The sequence below is a fragment of the Nerophis lumbriciformis genome, linkage group LG24 (genome assembly GCF_033978685.3).
Source record: "Nerophis lumbriciformis linkage group LG24, RoL_Nlum_v2.1, whole genome shotgun sequence".
In the NCBI taxonomy this organism is placed as follows: Eukaryota; Metazoa; Chordata; class Actinopteri; order Syngnathiformes; family Syngnathidae; genus Nerophis; species Nerophis lumbriciformis.
In genome coordinates this window covers 12971005-12991022 of record NC_084571.2, presented here as the reverse complement: position 1 = coordinate 12991022, position 20018 = coordinate 12971005, and the positions used below count along the sequence as shown (strand labels likewise).

General features: G+C 42.8%; 1 protein-coding gene across 3 annotated transcripts in view; it reads right to left on the bottom strand.

Annotated features, from left to right (window-relative positions):
• Positions 1 to 255: 255 nt before the first annotated feature.
• Positions 256 to 20018, bottom strand: part of grin2aa (glutamate receptor, ionotropic, N-methyl D-aspartate 2A, a) — a 486150-nt gene continuing 466387 nt past the window's right edge. For all 3 annotated transcript variants that reach the window (XM_061981593.1, XM_061981594.1, XM_061981592.1), the window contains 2 exons: positions 10311 to 10549; positions 256 to 8447 (listed from right to left, as the gene is read on the bottom strand). In XM_061981593.1, coding sequence (XP_061837577.1) covers positions 6483 to 8447; positions 10311 to 10549 — 2204 coding nt within the window. In that variant the 3' untranslated portion in view covers positions 256 to 6482. The remainder of the gene's footprint in view (positions 8448 to 10310; positions 10550 to 20018) is intronic.

Sequence of the window (20018 nt, the reverse complement as noted above, 5' to 3'; positions counted from 1 at the left end):
GCCTTTGCTGTAAAAAATAATGAATCAAAATCAATGTTTTTACAAATTACTTATTACTTCACGTCTAAAATTCCTCTTAACATTTGTAGGGGGAAAGGATTGCATATTTTGGGTTTTTGGCTTAAAAAACAGCATTTTCTTTAACAAAAAGGGCATAAAACTTAAAATTTTAGTGTCATTTTTTTGGTTTTATTATTTAAGAGCGCGAGTCACGCTGCTTGGTGCGTACATTTGAAATTGTGACAGGACAGCAAGTCTTGTGAATGGTGAAGTTTTATTCTAGTCGCTCGACATGGAGAGAGAGAGAGAGAGAGAGAGAGAGAGAGAGAGAGAGAGAGAGAGAGAGAGAGAGAGAGAGAGCGAGAGAGAGAGAGAGAGAGAGCCACTGTACAGAAGAGCTCCTGTGATGTTCACACAAAAAATATTGTTTTTCCTCTTCCTCATGTATAATCCTCCATGATGATGAATTCCAGTCATTTACAGGTGACGTTTACAGGTGTTTCTTAATCATATTCAAAATAGTTCTTTTAAACGTCTTTCAGGAATTTGTACCCAAATTAACAGTTTGTTTTGTTTCCCTTAAAAAAGCGTTTCTTACAGCAAACCATAAAGAAAAAAGTATCTTTGGAGGGAGAGCCGACTCAGTCTCTGTTTTTTTTTTCCCTCTCCTTTTCTGCAGTGTTTTTGTCGTGTTGGCCGGCGGAGTCCTGGCTCGACGAGGAGGAGGAAGAGAGAAGCAGCGCTGGTGATACTTTTTTTTTTTTTTTTTTTCTAAATTCTCACCTGCCACGGAGGAAGAGCAAGGATGTCCCGCCACACCAAAACCCAGCCTTGACCTCTGACCTGGGGGCCTGATAATGACCCGACGAGCCAATGAGGGGAGAGGGCCACAAGGTCAGGACCCGCACCTCCCCACCCCCCCACCCCCCAAAGAAGCAGCAGCAGCTTCACTGTGTCTAACAAAGAGTGTGTCTGAAGGAATTGTTTTTTGCCTCATTCCTGTGAGAATCCTGCGTGTGACTGGACTATCCATGACTGGCTGCAGTGTGCTCAAACAACTACCAGGTATCATCTCTTTCGGACTTACAGTAGGGAAGGGGCTAATTTGGCCCCATTCCTGGGTGGATCCATCGTTTTGCAATGCAGTTTGCAGAAAATGATGGAAAGCGGCACTCGACATGCCAACTGTTGCTGTGGTCAACGTTAGAATCACCACAAAACACATTTTAAGAGAGTGTTTCGGGCGCTCACGGTGATATTGTCTTTACTTGTGACAGTAAAGACAATATCAAACAGAAAAAATCTGAAACTACAGTCAGATACGTTTTTTTCACCGCAAAAATGATGACTAAACTGGTTAATCTGTATTTTCATTTGCACTTTAATTCTATCGACAGTTTACTTAAGAAATAAATCAATCATTTTTGCAATGCAGTCTGCTGAAAATGATTGAAAGCACCACTCTACATCGCAACTGACGCAGGGGTCAACTTAAAATCGCCACAAAACATATTTCAAGACAGTGTTTCTTAACCATAGGGCCGTGAGCGCCCCCCTAGTTGTGGTCCATACTCAGTTGTAATACACTTTTCCACCACTTGTGGCAGTAAAGACAATATCAAACAGAAACAAATCTGAAATTACAGTCTGAGAAATAAGCGCAACATTTATGACTAAAGTGGTGAATCTGTATTTTCATTTGCTCTTTAATTCTATCAATAATTTTACTTAAGAAAGATAATCATTTCTGCAATACAGTCTGCTGAAAATGATGGAAAGCGCAATAGTCAATGTTAGAATCGCCACAAAACACATTTTAAGGGAGTGTTTCTTAACCATAGGGCTGTGACTGCCCCCTAGAGCGCCGCCAAACAATATGTGTTTCTGAGCTGTGGTCCATACCCAGTTGTAATATACCTTTCAACCACTTGTGGCAGTAAAGACAGAATCAAACGGGAAAAAAATCTGGAGCAATAGTCCGAGTAGTTTTCTTAAGCGCAACAATTGTGACTAAAGTGGTGAATCTGTATTTGCATTTGCACTTTAATTTTATTGATAGTTTACTTAGGAAAGATATCAATAATGTTTGCAATGCAGTCTGCTGAAAATGATGGAAAGTGCCGCTCTACATGGCAAATGACGCTGTGGTCAACGTTGCAATCGCCACGAAACACATTTTAAGACAGTGTTTTTAACCATAGGGCTGCCAAACAATATGTATTTCTCACTTTTCCACCACTTGTGGCAGTAAAGACAAAATCAAACCGAAAGAAATCTGGAACACATTTTTTAAAGGGCAAAAATTATGACAAAATGTGTTAATCTGTATTTTTATTTGCACTTGAATTCTATCAGAAGTTTTCTTAAGAAATATATCAATCATTTTTGCAATGCAGTCTGCTGAAAATGATGGAAATCACCACTCTACATGGCAACTGACGCAGGGTTCAATGTTGAAATGTGTTTTTTAACCATAGAGCCGTGAGCGCCCCTTAGAGGGTTGCCAAACAATATGTGCTTCTTAGTTGGGTTCCATACTCAGTTGTAATACACTTTTCCACCACTTGTAGTAAATACAATATCAAAAAGAAAAAATCTGAAACTACAGACAGATACGTTTTTTTAAGCGCAAAACTGATGACTAAACTGGTGAATCTGTATTTTCATTTGCACTTTAATTCTATCGACAGTTTACTTAACAAAGAAATCAATCATTTTTGCAATGCAGTCTGCTGAAAATGATGGAAAACACCACTCTACATGGCTGTGGTCAACGCTGGAATCGCCACAAAACACATTTTAAGACAGTGTTTTTAACCATAGGGCCGCCAAACAATGTGTTTCTCAGTTCTGGTCCGTACTCAGTTGTAATGCACGTTTCCACCACTTGTGGCAGTAAAGACAATATCAAACGGAAAACATCTGAAACCAGAGTCAGATACGTTTTTTTAAGCGCAAAAATTATGACTTATGTGGTGAATCTGTATTTTCATTTGCACTTTAATCATATCGACAGTTTACTTAAGAAAGATATCAATCATTTTTGCAATGCAGTCTGCTGAAAATGATGGAAAACACCACTCTACATGGCTGTGGTCAACGCTGGAATCGCCACAAAACACATTTCAAGACAGTGTTTTTTTAACCATAGGGCCGCCAAACAATATGTGTTTCTCAGCTGTGGTCAGTTGTAATACACTTTTCCACCACTTGTGGCAGTAAAGACAAAATCCCCAAAATCCGGAGCTAATTTTTTGAAGCGCAAAAATTCCTGAATCTCTTTTTTCATTTCCACCATATTTGTATTGCCAGTTTAATTAGGAAACATATTCACTATTCCATCCATCCATCCATTTTCTACCGCTTATTCCCTTTGGGGTCGCGGGGGGGCGCTGGAGCCTATCTCAGCTACAATCGGGCGGAAGGCGGGGTACACCCTGGACAAGTCGCCACCTCATCGCGGGGCCAACACAGATAGACAGACAACATTCACACTCACATCCACACACTAGGGCCAATTTAGTGTTGCCAATCAACTTATTCACGATTTATTTAGTTTATTTTGTGTGTAAATATATTTTGTGTCAGTTATTTATAAAGTACAATTGGTTAGTATTTGCTTTTCTAATCAGCCTGACGTAAGCCTAAATTAACACATGCTTTCAAGACATTTGATAAGGTTGTAAACTGTAAGTAGGTTGGATATCAAGAGTAAGTTGACTCATTTTGTGTTATTTAAGTGGTGTCCCGGGCCCCGGTGTAGTGAAAAAGTTGGGCCCCGAAATCCAAACCTTTAAAAACGTCTGTTTTAAGATATTTGACACTCTACTGGCAAAAAATGTGGATAGTGCAGCCCTCAATTCGTCACGTTCCGTGTGTTAGGTAAACCGGGGCCATATGAATCCCCTCCGTACTGTGTCAGGTCTTCACATGGATTCTGTGTGGGATGAGGCAAGAACTAAATCCAGACCCACTGTAAACCCCCCCCCCCCCCCCCAACCCCCCTCAAATATGTATATACTCACACCTGGTTACAATGCATTAGTGATCATACCATCATGACAAAATGAAAGCAAACAGAAAACATCGTTACATCTGGGGTTGCATGCCATCACCTCAATTATTTACCGTTAATTAAAATACATTTTTTGTCATTAAAAAAAAAAGAGCAGGGTTGTCATCACAGGGGGTGTTGTGTGTTCCCAACGTAAAAACAGCATCACTCTTACATGACGGTTCTGCCAACGTAGAAAGAACAGAACCATATATCATGAGTCCATAATAAAATGCAAGGGTGCTGTTTGATATCTTCTTCTTTCTTTCATTCATTTTTTTTTTTTTTTTTTTTTTTTTTTTTTTTAATACATGTGAATATTGTTCACTCATCCGCTCACACGATCAGTGTGTGGAGATAAATATGTTAATAATAAATATGTAGATAAGATGCAAAAATAAATATAATTAAGGAGGAAAATATTGCTCATCAGTCAGTAGGGTCGGCAGAAGCAATGGAAGGAAGTATTCCAAGAGTATGAAATGAGATATGAATGCGTTTGCGGAGCTTCAACTAAAAAAAAAAATAAAAAATAAAAAATAGAAAATAAAAGATTCACCAAAGGGCTGCTGGATTGTTGGACATTTCAGTCGCAAGTTAAGGAAGACCTTGACAGGGAGAAAAAAAATAGGTTTGGTTCCGTTTGCAGCAACTATAAACATTTTTTCAACGTTTTCTCCTGTTTTCTACAAAATCTTTGTCTCCCCGTGACGCGATGGTTGAAGCTCCCCCGCAATGCGCAGACTCGCCATCCTGAGGTATATCATTTGATACAATTTGTCAATTCCCGTCCATCAAAGCAACTCGATCATACTTTGTTTTCTCCCTAAATTGGACATTTTCCTCGAAGCTGCAGTGGGTCGGGAGTAGTTTTGGCCTCGTTCCCTGTGAGAACCCGGCGTGTGGGAGCAGCATGAGGGTTTGGGGGGGTTGGTTCATTTATGCGGGGTCTCCAAACAACCACCAGGTGGCATCTGTGAGCAGATAATACTGCATCATAAGTCCAGGGATGAGGCAAAAACTAATCCAGACCTACTGTACGTCAAAAAAAAAAAAAAAATCAAAGTGTATAAATAATTGGAAGTTGTTCGTCCTTAAGCTCATCCAAGGGCTGCCACGCACACACAAAACCTCCTCTGCCTGTTGTCAGACCTACGTCTTGGTGACGGCTACCCTGCTCGACATCGATGGTCGAGACTTCAGGAAACTGTTCTTCACGAGACCACAGGTCAGATCTTTCATGTACAAAAAAAACAAAGGACGGAAGCAATTTCACACCCGATTGGAGTGTGATGTTTATCAAAGCATGGAAGGGGGAAGGATTCGCCTGTTTTTTCTAGTAACTAATAAATACCCTGTTTGTCATTGGCAAGGTGGGCGAAAGAAAGTAATAAAAACGGTTGCATCCGCTCGTCAACTCTTCCCCTTCGACGCCTTTCGGCTTGACGCTGCTTTACTAAGGTCGGAATTTCGATTGTACAAACGTCCGTCAGCCGCATCCTTGTCGATGGAAAATATACTTATGAGTATGTGGTTTATTTTCCCCCTTCTAATCTACAACGGGGTAAAGATCTGCACGTGCAAAAATAATGTTTTTTTGTTTTTTTTTCAAAAAAGCCTTGCTTTTTAAAAGTGATTGTAGGAGAAAGGTTTGAAAACTAATGGCTATAGTGCTAACTATGAAGCAAACACTCAACGCCTACATAGGTGCCAGTGCCAGAATCTCCAAGAAATCTTATAGTTTATAGAAAGCCATACATTGCCGCAATTTTTTTTTTTCAGTCTGTAAACATTGGTATCTCCTACTGCCATCTTCGCAAGACTAAACTGGGTCTGAACGACTGCCTGGAAATGAACCAACCGTTCATCTCTACTTTCTTGTTGTGCTCTGCCAGGCATCGCCGTTGCCATGTTTGCCAGCGTAACAAGCAACAGACTGTTGGATCAGCTCATCGCGGTGCCCTGCTCTCCGGGGATGCCTCTATGTCTCGCCAAAGACCCACACGTGCCCATCCGGTCTCCCTGCTTAGCCACGTTCTTGTCGGAAAAGGTTGGAGACAAACGGACGATTGGATTACGTTCGTTCGTTCCCATCTCGAATCAACAAAGGCTCTGTTCCCCCGGCAACTCTCAGATGTTCTCTTGAACCGTGTTTCCTACCAATACCGAGAAAGCTGATACCTCATCTCCTGAGTACGGCGAGACACAAAATGACAAAGAACTATCGGAAGCAGCCAACTGATTAGTACATGGCAGGAAACGGACAAAAAACTGTGATATCATCTGCAGCGACAGAAGCAGAACTGTCACACCCAAATGGGCAAAGGTTCTTCTAGACTACAAGAGAAGAAAAGTGTGGCTATGGCATCCCTTAGTGGATAGAAATGAGAATAATACAAATCCAAATAGGAGAAAACATGGTTTTGGACTAAACATCGGACTCCAGACTAGGGATTTTTTTATACACTCGTCTATTGCTGAATTGCGCTGAGTTTAGGACGCCACGCGAGGCTGGGTACGCACAAGTCTTATTGGCAGAGTAAGGCATTACATGCTCCTTATTGTACATGTCGTTAGGTATCCGCCCATCCCGTGAGCAGTATGAGGTGGTGGATTTCACGGAAGAGCGAAGATTGTTCGCCTCGTTGCGTGTTTTGATGGGGGCTGCTCCAAGAATCGCTGCTGGCGACGCCACTGCCAGCTGTTTGTAAATATCAGAGGAGCTACGCCCGTGGACCAGTCTGCTGCTGGTGTCGTCTCTCAGCGTGTGGCTGAGGAAAGGGTTTTCCGAGCCATGGGCCGGGTACAGGGACTTGCTCCTCTTGCTCTCCTCCAGGTTGTGATTAAACATCATGGATTTGGATGTGGTGCCGAACAGTCTGCCGGAGTAGGGACGCATGTTGAAGAGGTTTGCGTAGTGTGAGTCAGATGTGGAGTCCAGAAAGCGATCTTTCTCCTTGAGGCTGACGCTGCGTGCCGGTCGCCCCAAGTCTACATCCTTGGGTTTCTCTAGCAGTATGTTGTCAAAGGAATGCTGCCGACTCAGCCTCAAGCGGTTTCTCTTCTGGACGTGCGGCCCGTCTGTTTGTGGCCAATACAGGCCAAACATTTCATCCGGTTGCTGATGCTGTTGGTGGTGGTGCAGGGTGGGGCTGACCAAGGAGTCTGCAAGAAGGTGGTCCTCACTAATGTCATACAGGTTTGCAGTGTGGAGACATGCTTCACATCGGTTATATGGTGAGCGCGCAGCAGAGGCTGCGGCAGATACCGCAGGAGTGTAAGCCCCTGCTGGAGGGTAGCTAGCAGTCACTTTGGACAAGCAGGAACGGCAGTGTGTCTGTTTATAGCGATCAATCGACTCATGCGGGGACATGGAAATATTTTTCTCTTTCATGTTGTAGTGTTTCGCATAAGTTGGGTCCGGAAGCAGGTCTGAATCTGTATGATGTAGTGGTGATGAGTTCAAATGGATGATGGGCTGCTCACATTTTCGATAGTTATCACTGTGGTCAGAGTAGATTTCAGGGTATTCCAAATCATCAGCTGCGAGGCCACGACTCTCCCGGTAGAGTACGGGGTCCGAGTGCAAGCTCATCTCTCGGTCGGAGTCGATCGTGTAGATTTTCTCTCCACCTCCTCTGCCAAGTTGGTTGGTTCCGCCGCTGACCTGCTTAGTTTTCAAGTAGGACAACTCGACCTCACTACAGTCTCGTGGATATTTTGAAGTCACGGGTCTTTTTTTTAAGTTGTCCTTGCCTTTAAGGTGCTTGTTGTTTTCTGGATCTTTGTATGAAGCCGCTCTGCTGGAGCAGTCCGAGATGTCAGAGTGGGCCGTGTCCTCGGGGAGGTAGCGTTGTGTCTTCATTGAAATCCGCGGGTCTGGCATCAGCATGTCAGGCATGGGCGACGGTCCGGGTGGCGCAGAGCGGAGTGTATCAACCGACTTCTTCCACAGAGTGCGCGGTGGTTTGGCGTTGGTCTGGACTGCGTCGGCACTAACTGCCACCTCTACAGAGTTGGGATTGGCATCATTCAAGGTCAGAGGATGTTGGCCTCCCTGGAAGATGTAGTTGTTCAGATGGTCTTTGTGGCGGTTGGTCAGATAAGACTGCAAATCACCCGTGTCCCCGTACATCATGTCTTTGGGAGCGTAGCTTCTGTTGTCAGCATAAATGAAGTTGCCCTTCTCTGCCATCATGTCCATGATCATAGGGCCAGCCGAGTGCATGAACTCCCGTTTGGGCGAGTTCATGTGCGAGCCGGCCAGGTTAGACATGTTGGTCATGTGCTTGGCCGACTTGATGAGCTTCAGCATCTTGTCTTGTGGACTGAAGTCCAGATCGCTCTTCTTCTTCATGTCAATGTGAACTCCATGGATGCAACTCCAGATACCCTGTATGGCAACAGAATGATAAAGGAGGAGCATGGAGAGTCAAATGAAAAAAAACAAAAACAATAGAAGACAGAAGGAAAAGATGAAGTGAAGTGGTCAACAGATAACATGAAACAAAAATGAATTGAACATAAAAGGATTCAGACAAAAACGAGGAGAGATGAGAAGAAACATTACTACTAATCATCTTCAGCCAAACATGCTGCGTGCAATTCATCCGATTGGCGGTGACTCAGCAAGTCGCAGGGTATTAAACCAACATAGACTTTTATCTTCACAAAGGACTTTCATCTTCCCTCAAACCATTTTGTTCAGTTTTTATGGAAAATCTTCCTTGAACATTGGGGAAACTGACCGCTGTTTGTTGGGGATATGGTTCTTACGGCCCAATTTGCATAATTAAACATTTCTTTCAAAGTTAACGTGATAATAACCAGTAATGGAAAGTTTCCTTGAATCACAGGAACACAGCAGGTACGGACAAAGAAAAAGGTACATCGAATGGTAAGTCTAGCTTCAAAGGCAAGACCATCTACTGTCGGGGTGAGTTATCACCAGAGTTCCTATTTACGACTTTCTAAAATTATTAACATCTTTTTTAATTAAATCTTAATTTGTCCCTGGGGTGTAATTTGAGTTTCAGTACAACTAATCCAAACAGAGGTAGACCGAACAGAAAGACTGACGGGTAGCCACAAGAGCAGCGCCCCAAACACTGTGAGTAAAGTGGGTGAAGTGTCTTGCCCAAGGACACAACGGCCGTGACTAGGATGGCAGAAGCTGGGTTCGAACCAGGAACCCTCAAGTGTTTTAAGAGCAAAACAAGTGTGTGTGAAATCTGTGTGAAGGGCCAATTGCATGTACTATTCATATAGTTCATAAAATAAATAGCGTCCCTAAATCTAGGATATTCACCCACCAATTACTTACTACCCAGAACAAAACCCCCGTGATAATCGAGGTAACATCGTATTACTGCCAGAGCTATTTCCTGTACAGTAGGCTGGAAAAATATCCAGAGGTTTCCAGGTTCGATCCCCGCTTCCGTCATTCTAATCACTGTCGTGTCCTTGGGGAAAACACTTTACCCACTTGCTCCAAGTGCCACCCACACTGGTTTAAATGTAACTTAGATAATGGGTTTGAATCACTAGAGAAAAGTGCTATATAAATATAAATCACTACACTTCATGGATGAAACCCAAAAACACATGTTTGTCGGTACGGGTGGTGGAAAAAAATGTATTCTCGAATTTTTTTTTTACTTTACTTTGCTTTAACTTTACTTCATTACGATTTTGAAAAGATTCAAAATATTCTATTATAATTTTTTAAAAATATGTAACGCATAAGGGCATTTCTGAGCTCCCTCCCTGCATGTGTACACTGTAAAAAAAAAAGTTAGTAGATTTTACGGTAAAATACTGGCGGCTCAGTAGACAAAATTTTACAATTAGAAAAATGGTACAGTTTTTCAGTTTAGAGTAATCAGTGTAAAAACTATTGTACAGGGTATGTCATGCTTCATCCACCTAAATGAGCTTTTGTACCCTGTAACTGTTAATGTATATACCAAATGATATAACACGAAAAATCAATTATGAATCGAATTGTTACCCCAAGAATTGGCATCGAATTGAAACCTCAGTAGTCGTAAGATTTACATACCAAATTGTCGCTACTCGGTCAACCAATGAATGGCCCCTAGCAATTGGCACCTCAGTTAAAGGATGCCAAAAAGACATGGATTTAATTGAAACGACAGACTGCTCGGTGGGTACAAAGAGTTTCTGAAGATGACAAGATGTTAAACATACCTATGTAAGCCAACCCACAATATCTGTGTCCCAACCCGACCCTTACCCGACTGATGCTGAAGAGAAGACCAGGCGTGCCCGTGCAGACACCGGTGAAGCAGTATCGGAGCCTCCAGTAGAAGAGATGCTCAGACACAAAGGTGATGAGGGAGAGCCCCATGGCGGTGGCTAGCATGTAGAAGACCCCCGCCATGTTGTCTACGTCCAGCTGGCTGGACATCACCTCGTTCTTCTCATTGTGGCAAATGCCCGTCAACCACTGCGCTTCTAATTCCTCCATTTCACCTGAGAAGAAAAGAACAATAGACACACCATCAGTGGCTCAGGGTCGGGGGTCCTTGAGTGTCTTTTAGGGAACTGTTGGTTGTTGACATCATTGCCTGCCAACGGCTGTTCTAACACCAGAAGCCTGAATCTGACACTGAGCTGACCTAAGAATTGGGAGAGCTGACTCCGTCCAAGGCTGCCCACTCGACAGCATTGAGGAGGTGACCGACCGAAGGATGTAGACGTCAACGATGTCCAATCCTTCCCACCTCATGCACGAAGACACTGTGGAGTGGCTCCTTCTGCATTAGACCGTTACATCCACAGTGCAAGAAGGAGCACTACCACAGGTCTTTTTTACCCGCAGCCATAAGACTTTACAACACATTCACAGTGCACCCGGAAAGTATTGACAGTGCTTCACATGTTCCACATTTTGTTATGTTACAGCCTTTATCCAAAATGGAATACATTCATTTTGGATGGGAAGCATAGGTTTTCATCCAGGATGTCTCTGTACAATTCTGCATTCATCTTTCCCTCTCCCAGTTTCTGCCGCTGAAAACCATCCCCATAGCATGATGCTGCCACCACCATGCTTCACTGTCGGGATGGTAATGGCCTGGTGATGAGCGGTGCCTGGTTTTCACCCAACATGACGCCTGGCATTCAAGTTAAAATCTTCAATCTTTCTCTCATCAGACCAGAAAATTTAGTTTCTCATGGTCTGAGAGTCTTTCAGGTGCAGTCTGGCAAACTTTTTACTAGGAAATGTCTTCTGTCTGGCCAACCTACCATACAGGCCTGATTGGTGGATTGTCCTTCTGGTAGGTTCTCCTCTCTCCACAGACAAATGCTGTAGCTGACAGAGTGACCATCGGGTTCTTGGTCACCTCCCTGACTAGACTAAGACGAATGCAGCAATGTACAGAGACATCCTGGATGAAAACCAAATCTTCCCATCCAACCTGATGGACCTTGAGAGGTGCGGCAAAGAGGAATGAGAGAAACAGCCCAAAGAAAGGTGTGCCAAGCTTGCGGCATCGTATTCAAAAAGACTTGCGGCTGTAATATCTGCCAAAGGTGCATCAATCAAGTATTGAGCAAAGGCTGTCAGTACTTATGTACTTGTGATTTTTTTTAAAGTTTTTTATCCATAATACATTTACAATTTTAAAAACAAAAAAGAGCTGCAACATAAAGAGTGAAAAAAGAGAAGCACTCTGAAAATATTCCAGATGACCTGTAAGCTGTTTTTTCTTGGTGTGCAATACGGGTGTGAAGATAGTGTTTTTTGTTTCATTTTTATCCATACACAATATGTATTATTTATTACTCATTTTTAGTTTTTCATTTCGTTTTACTTCTGTTACTGTCGGTATAAACCTGCGCTGCAACCATATGATTTCCCTATTGCATGATGAAGAAAAGTAATCCATCTTTTTAACAATTCTCATAAGAGAAAAACTATGAAGTAAGGATGGGGTGGTTATTAAAACAATCTAAACCGTTTGGTTGACCTGACACGGTTTTTCTACGCAGGGACGGCTACAGGATTTTTCTTTCAAGGGGCGGCCTTGACCAAATCTTGAGGGTCTTAGAAAATAATCAGTTTCCATCCATCCATCCATTTTCTACCGCTTATTCCCTTCGGGGTCGCGGGGGCTCATGACTTCAATTCTCGTTTTCAGCAAACTCAGTTAAGATACACAGCACACACATGAATTAAAAGTAGTTTTAACTAAATGTGACAAAGAAGATAGTTACCACAAGCAACAACAGCCCAAATGTTTCCAGTGCCAAGGTGACACATACGGCAACAGACGGCGCTCATGCCGTAGCGCACCTATGGGCGGGCCAAACAATTCGGCATTCAAACTGAGATTGGGCAGGCCAAAGCTGGAGGTTGACATTTGATATGCGTTTGGAAAGATGGACCCGGTGGTGGGATTGGCCACAAAAAAATAGACTAAGCTTGGTAAAGATGGACTCATGGAGACGATTGGCTGCCACGAATCGGTCTCGTGTTGTGGGCGGTCTTATAGACGTGGCTAAATTTCTACCATCCATCCATCCATCAATTTTCTACCGCTTGTCCCCCTTGGGGTCGCGGGGGGTGCCAGAGCCTATCTCAGCTGCATTTGGGCGGAGGCGGTGTACACCCTGGACAAGTCGCCACCTCATCACAGGGCCAACACAGATAGACAGACAACATTCACACTCACATTCACACACTAGGGCCAATTTAGTGTTGCCAATCAACCTTTCCCCAGGTGCATGTTTTTGGCGGTGGGAGGAAGCCGGAGTACCCGGAGGGAACCCATGCAGTCACGGGGAGAACATGCAAACTCCACACAGAAAGATCCCGAGCCCGGGATTGAACCCAGGAACATTTCTACCATATACGGTTAATATGCAATCCTGAGGGAACTCTCCCGAAGGAATCAATAAAGTACTATCTATCTATCTAATCAGCTGACATTACCAAGAGGATGTCAAAAACGGCTCATTTGGAGGAAGTATAAAGGAAGGCAAGATTATTTCATAAACATCTCATCAACACTTCCATGGTTTGATCTAAAATTTTTGGTACTTATGCAGATCCCAAATACACAGATTTGCCTTGGTGTAGCGCCGTCCCTGTAAAATGACAAACATCGCAGGTAAAAATGACGATCGATGTTCCGTTATTTCGACTAATTTCAATTGCAGCACATGTAGAGTCCGGCAATTGCTTGCGACACCAACGTTTCAAGGCGTACATTAGTATCGAAATTTGTAATCGAGCTGCTAAAGTGGAACTGGTAGCTGTGTCTGTAGAGACCTACTACGACAGTAGCACAACTACTACCACTACTACTATCCATCCATCCATTTTCTACCGCTTGTCCTGCTCGGGGTCGCGGGGGGTGCCGGAGCCTATCTCAGCTGCATTCGGGAGGAACGCGGGGTACACCCTGGACAAGTCGCCACCTTATCGCAGGGCCAACACAGATAGACAGACAACATTCACACTCACATTCACACACTAGGGTCAATTTAGTGTTGCCAATCAGCCTATTCCCAGGTGCATGTTTTTGGAGGTGGGAGGAAGCCGGAGTACCCGAAGAACCATGTAGTCCTATAACATCCCTTTTTTATTTGTATTACTTATTTCTCCTACTTCTGCAATTTAAAATTGAAAAAAAAATGAGAGAGGGCAAAATCTCAAATATAATATCACCATGTTTACATTGTTTTTGGTATGGTATGGTATGGTATGGTATGGTATGCTCTTTGTTGTCATTGCACAAGTACAACACACTTTCATTTTCACCAAAAACCCGTTCAAGATTAGACAAACATTGTAGAATTAGAGAACAGGAGCGGCGCTCCGTAAAAGGTGGGGAAAAAGGTAGACTCTGGGGAGGATGGGTAAAAAATTTAAAAAAAAGTAAATCTCAGACTGGGCTCCTATGGGGGGAGGAGGCACACACTGGGGCCGATAAGCACACAAAAACAGTTTACACAGAAACCACAAGACTTGCAACGGGAGAGGAGGGGGCAGGCATCCAGCCCGGAGCTGCGAGCCACTAGGGACGCTGCCCCGTTGTCAGTCATACCAGGTGGGGTGAAGCGGTGGCAAGAGCGTGGGGTGCGGGTGGGGGAATGTTTGCATATGTAGCCAAGGTCAATGGTGTGTGTGTGTGTGTGTGTGTGTGTGTGTGTGTGTGTGTGTGTGTGTGTGTGTGTGTGTCAAAGGAACAGAGTTTATCTTTCGAGGTGTTGTTGACAGGTTGTTTCGTCTCTGCTGAACCGTCCTCGAGGGGAATCTTGAAGCAACGACCTTGCCATTTTGTTTTGACTTAACTAACTAGGGTTGATAATTTTATGTTGATAGTATATAATGTGGTTATACACATACTAGTTAATTTTTTTGTGTATGCTAATTCAAGTGTCAGAGCTTCACAAGCCATTTTTAAACTTTGTTTTATAAGATATTTTTTGTAAAAAACACAACTGACAACTGGTAAAGGTGGATTATTGGGACATATGGTATTTTCGGCTGTTAAAAAAAACAACAATGCGCGTTTAAACAGAACCAAAAACCCTGTCACAAAACCTCCGAACCGTGGATTTTGTCACCCATTCCACCCATATCATGAAGCACTGGATTAGTTATGCATAGTCCGATGGCTTGATAAGTCCCTTCTGATAGGGTAATAATAAAACTCTTGTTTTGGTATCAATTTGGTGTATTTTGTTGCCATAACTAAAGAAAAACTGCACTTTTTGGATAATTTTGCCCATCATTCACAATCCTTATGTGAGACAAGAACCCATCTTTACCTTTTATGTACCTTTTAAAAAGTGAAAAAATGCTAGTACGATTAGGTATACAAATATGCGGTACTTCACCAATAAAGCCCGCGGAAAAACACCCAAAAACCTCCAACACCGTTTGATATTTTTGCCTACTTCATGTATGCAGGTAATGGAACATGTATGACAACATGTATTCTGGTCATTTTAGGCATTACTATAACTTCTTTCCCGAGCATATTGATTTGTACAAAGTGCACAGCAGCAAGCAACAGCCACAGCGAAAAGAGCACTTTCTATTTTACTGACGCCAAACTGGGAGAGAGCCTTTCAGCATTATCATGTAGCACTGTTGCTAAAATTATTCAAATAAGAACATAAAACATTGACTTAATATATGGACTGAAGGGATGGTTGTATCTTTCAGCACTTGTGCTCTCCTTGAGCTGCTAAATTCAGAATAGTCCTCTCGTAAAAAAAAAAAGCTTTCTATCAGGGCTGTGAATTTTTGGACACCGCATGATTCGATTCGATTCTTGTGGGTAGCGATTCGATTCAGAATCAATTCTCGATTCAGAATCAATACATTTTTAATAACATTGGATGCCACTTCTATGATTAATTCCCTTCCTCCATAAAATAGACAAACAGCTTTGATACATTTTTGTATTACTTACTTATCTGTACAGCAAATATGGGCATCTACAACAACAATATGATTTGCCTTGTTGGCAAAAAACAGATAAAAAAAATAATAACAAAATAGATTTTTTTTTTAATCAATTAGGAATTGTTACAAAAATCGATAATCGATTTTTTATGACACCCTTACTTTCAATCAATGTCGGGTTTTATGTCGCGTTCCACTGGTTGAGAGCCAGCAGTTCAAGCTCCTCCTTTTTCTTCTTCTTTACTTAATGGCGGCTTGCAAGCAACGTTATTAGCTGCACAAGCTAGCTAGTAGCTGGTCACTCACTTACAGCGTGAGCAAGGCGATGTGTAACTCCGCCAGAAAAAGTAGTTCCTCGATGTTAGCTTAGTTATATGCCGTTTGTTTGTTTTTAGAGCTTGAAACGCAACAATCCCATTTACCCGCACCTTACTAGCAGTTTTTCACTATTTAGAATGCACAGAAAAGAGAAAGACGTGTGTTCTTGTCTCAAAATTCCCGAAAAAAGTGCAGTTTTCCGTAAAGCTTTTGTTGATTTCCCGCAACAGTTCATTCAGGACTTATCATTTCTCTGTCTCACTTTAATATTTCCCCCAAAACAAACAATTCATTTCCCTTTCTTGCGGTGTCCTCTGTGATGATAGGAACAAATACAAATTTTAAAAAGCCCATAAAAGCTGTACAGCTCAACTCTGTGAGTGGGCGCTCAGTGGGACACCACTTTGAAAAAATGTTTTGCAAAAGTTGGAAGAATCTAGGACTCGGGGGGTGAAAAAAGAATTAGAGGATCATTTAATCAAAGAAAGTGCTTTTATGATTGCATTATGATAAAAGGTTTAGTGCATTCATTAGACGCTTGCCAGGGATGCTTAGCTTGCAGGGGCAGTTGCTATGATTTATAGACATTTACTTTTCTCCGCCATAACTTTTGGAGCTTTGATTAATGGCGGAAAGGTTCTTAAAAGTAGCGCATGAAGTGCCGGACGCAATCATTGTTTGCCAAGTACGTTATTATAATTATTATTATTACGGGCAGTATTTGCTTGAGTGTACTTGTACGTTTTCTCCAGGTGATCCAGTTTCCTTCCACTTTCCAAAAACACCATTCTTACTTCCGTCGATCCAGGTCGCACGGCAGCAGTATCAGTAGGGAATCCGTGACTTCTACAAAACCCAAAACCAGTGAAGTTGGCACGTTGTGTAAATGGTAATTATAAAAGGAAAACAATGATTTGCAAATCTTTTTCAACTTATATTCAATTGAATGTACTGCAAAGACAATATATTTAATGTTCCAACTGAGAAACTAAATTTATTTTTGCAAATAATAATGGCAGCAACGACATTGCAAAAAAGTTAGCACAGGGGCATTTTTACCACTGTGTTACATGGCCTTTTCTTTTAAAAACACTCAGTAAACATTTGGGAACTGAGGAGACCAATTTTTGAAACTTTTCAGGTGGAATTTCTTCCCATTCTTGCTTGATGTACAGCTTAAGTTGTTCAACAGTCCGGGGTCTCCGTTGTGGTACTTTAGGCTTCATAATGTACCACACATTTTCAATGGGAGACAGTTCTGGACTACAGGCAGGCCAGTCTAATGCCCGCTCTCTTTTACTATGAAGCCACGCTCTTGTAAAACGTGGCTTGGCATTGTCTTGCTGAAATAAGCAGGGGCGTCAATGATAACTTTGCTTGGATGACAACATATGTCGCTCCAACACCTGTATGTACCTTTCAGCATTAATGGTGCCTTCACAGACATGTAAGTTACCCATGCTTTGGGCACTAATACACCCCCATACCATTACATAGGCTGGCTTTTCAACTTTGCGCCTAGAACAATCCGGATGGTTCTTTTCCTGTTTGGTCCGGAGGACACGACGTCCACAGTTTCCAAAAAAAAATTGAAATGTGGACTCGTCAGAACACAGAACACTTTTACACTTTGCATCAGTCCATCTTAGATGAACTCGGGCCCAGCGAAGCCAGCAGCGTTTCTGGGTGTTGTTGATAAATGGCTTTCGCTTTGCATAGTAGAGTTTTAACTCACACTTACAGATGTAGCGACAGACTGTAGTTACTGACAGTGAATTTCTGAAGTGTTCCTGAGCCAATGTGGTGATATCCTTTACACACTGATGTTGCTTTTGGATGCAGTATGCCTGAGGGATGGAAAGTCCGTAATATCATCGCTTACGTGCAGTGATTTCTCTATATTCTCTGAACCCTTTGATGATATTACGGTCTGTAGATGGTGAAATCCCTAAATTCCTTGCAATAGCTCGTTGAGAAATGTTGTTCTTAAACTGTTCGACAATTTGCTCACACATTTGTTGACAAAGTGGTGACCCTCGCCCCATCCTTGTTTGTGAATGACTGAGCATTTCATGGAAGCTACTTTTATACCTAAGCCGCCTGTTCACTTGTGTGATGTTCCAAATAAGTGTTTGATGAGTATTCCTCAACTTAGTCAGTCTTTTGTGCCACTTGTGCCAGCTTTTTTGAAACATGTTGCAGGCATCAAATTCGGAATGAGCTAATATTTGCAAAAAATAACGTTTTCCAGTTAGAACGTTAAATATCTTGTCTTTGCAGTATATTCAATTGAATATAAGTTGAAAAAGATTTGCAAATCATTGTATTCTGTTTTTATTTACCATTTACACGTGCCAACATCACTGGTTTTGGGGTTTGTAGGTCTTTCAGTCGCCTCCTGTTTAGGTGTGTCCTAGGTATAAAACAGGGCCTCCTTCCGGCTGGAGAGGCATCAGTGGCTTCGGAAGTCGATACCCAGGCCACCTTTGCTTGTTTCTCTCAACGTGAAGGAGCAGCAGCTCTACTCTCAGCTCCTCCAAGAGTGAGTCCGACCACCCTATGAAGGAAACTCACTTTGGTCGCTTGTAGCCTATAGATCTCTACCTAAAGCTCGTGATTATAGGTGATGCCAGGACAAAGATCGAGCGGTATATCGAGAGCTTTGTGTTCTGGCTCAGCTCTCTTTTCACCACGGCTGATTAGTCTGTCGATGTCTTGAACAAGACCCCAAGATAATTAGTACTAGTGCTGGGCAGTATACCGGTTTCATAGTTAATACTGGTATATTTTGGAAAGCCATATATATTTGAGACAATACCACCATACCGTTGTCTTTTGATGTGCCCTTGTTACGGCCGTTTGCTCTTCTCTGCGCCTGATGCCCCTCGCGTGTTTACGGAGGCTTCTCTGACGCACTATGCGTATGAAAGTGGTTGTTTTTTATTTGCCGGCGCAATGCTGACTTCTCGACTTCCAAGTGATGCAATTGAGTGACTACAGCTTTATTTACACATACACCAATTTGCTCGAGAACCTACATCTCTCCTTGTTGCTACTATCACTGATCTCATCTGTTTAAAAGTTAAAGTTAAAGTACCACTGATAGTCACACACACACTAGGTGTGGTGAAATGACCCTCTGCATTTGACCCATCCCCTTATTCCACCCCCTGGGAGGTGAGGGGAGCAGTGAGCAGCAGTGGTGGCCGCGCTCAGGAATCATTTTGGTGATTTAACCCCCAATTCCAACCCTTGATGCTGAGTGCCAAGCAGGGAGGTAATGGGTCCCATTTTTATAGTCTTTGGGATGACTCGGCCGGGGTTTGAACTCACGACCTACTGATCTCAGGGCGGACACTCTAACCACAAGGTCACTGAGCAGGTTTATGTTATTTATTTCTGTTAGCGACTTAGCATATCAGCTAGCAATAGCTCCTCTCTGCTGCTCGCTCGGTCTGTCAAATGTTTAGCCCTTGCAGACTAAGCTAGCATAGCGGCTGGATGGCTGAAAAGTAGTTTTAAACTTAACAGCCGTAGTGAACGAGTAACAGCTACATTCATCCCCGCGCACAAGAGTGAGGCTCCTAACCTAAGGTAATACCGCATTATCAGTTTGGGTCCTTATCGCCCAGCCCTACTTGGGACTTCTCCCCCTGGGATAAGACCTCAATCCCAGCCCAGAGGGCCTCAGATCTGGAGTTGCTGAGTCTCATCCCAAAAGCTTCACAATCATCCCAAAAACCCACTTTAGGTTATTTGGAGACCCTCAACTAATGTGGCTGCTAGACTTTTGACAAGAACAAGAACATTTGATCATATTACGCCTATACTGGCTCACCTGCACTGGCTTCCTGTGCACTTAAGATGTGACTTTAAGGTTTGACTACTTACGTATAAAATACTACAGGGTCTAGCTCCAGCCAATCTTGTCGATTGTATTGTACCATATGTCCCGGCAAGAAATCTGCGTTCAAAGAACTCCGGCTTATTAGTGATTCCCAGAGCCCAAAAAAAGTCTGCGGGCTATAGAGCGTTTTCTATTCAGGCTCCAGTACTCTGGAATGCCCTCCCGGTAACAATTAGAGATGCTACCTCAGCAGAAGCATTTAAGTCCCATCTTAAAACTCATTTGTATACTCTAGCCTTTAAATAGAACCCCTTTTAGACCAGTTGATCTGCCGTTTCTTTTCCTTTCTC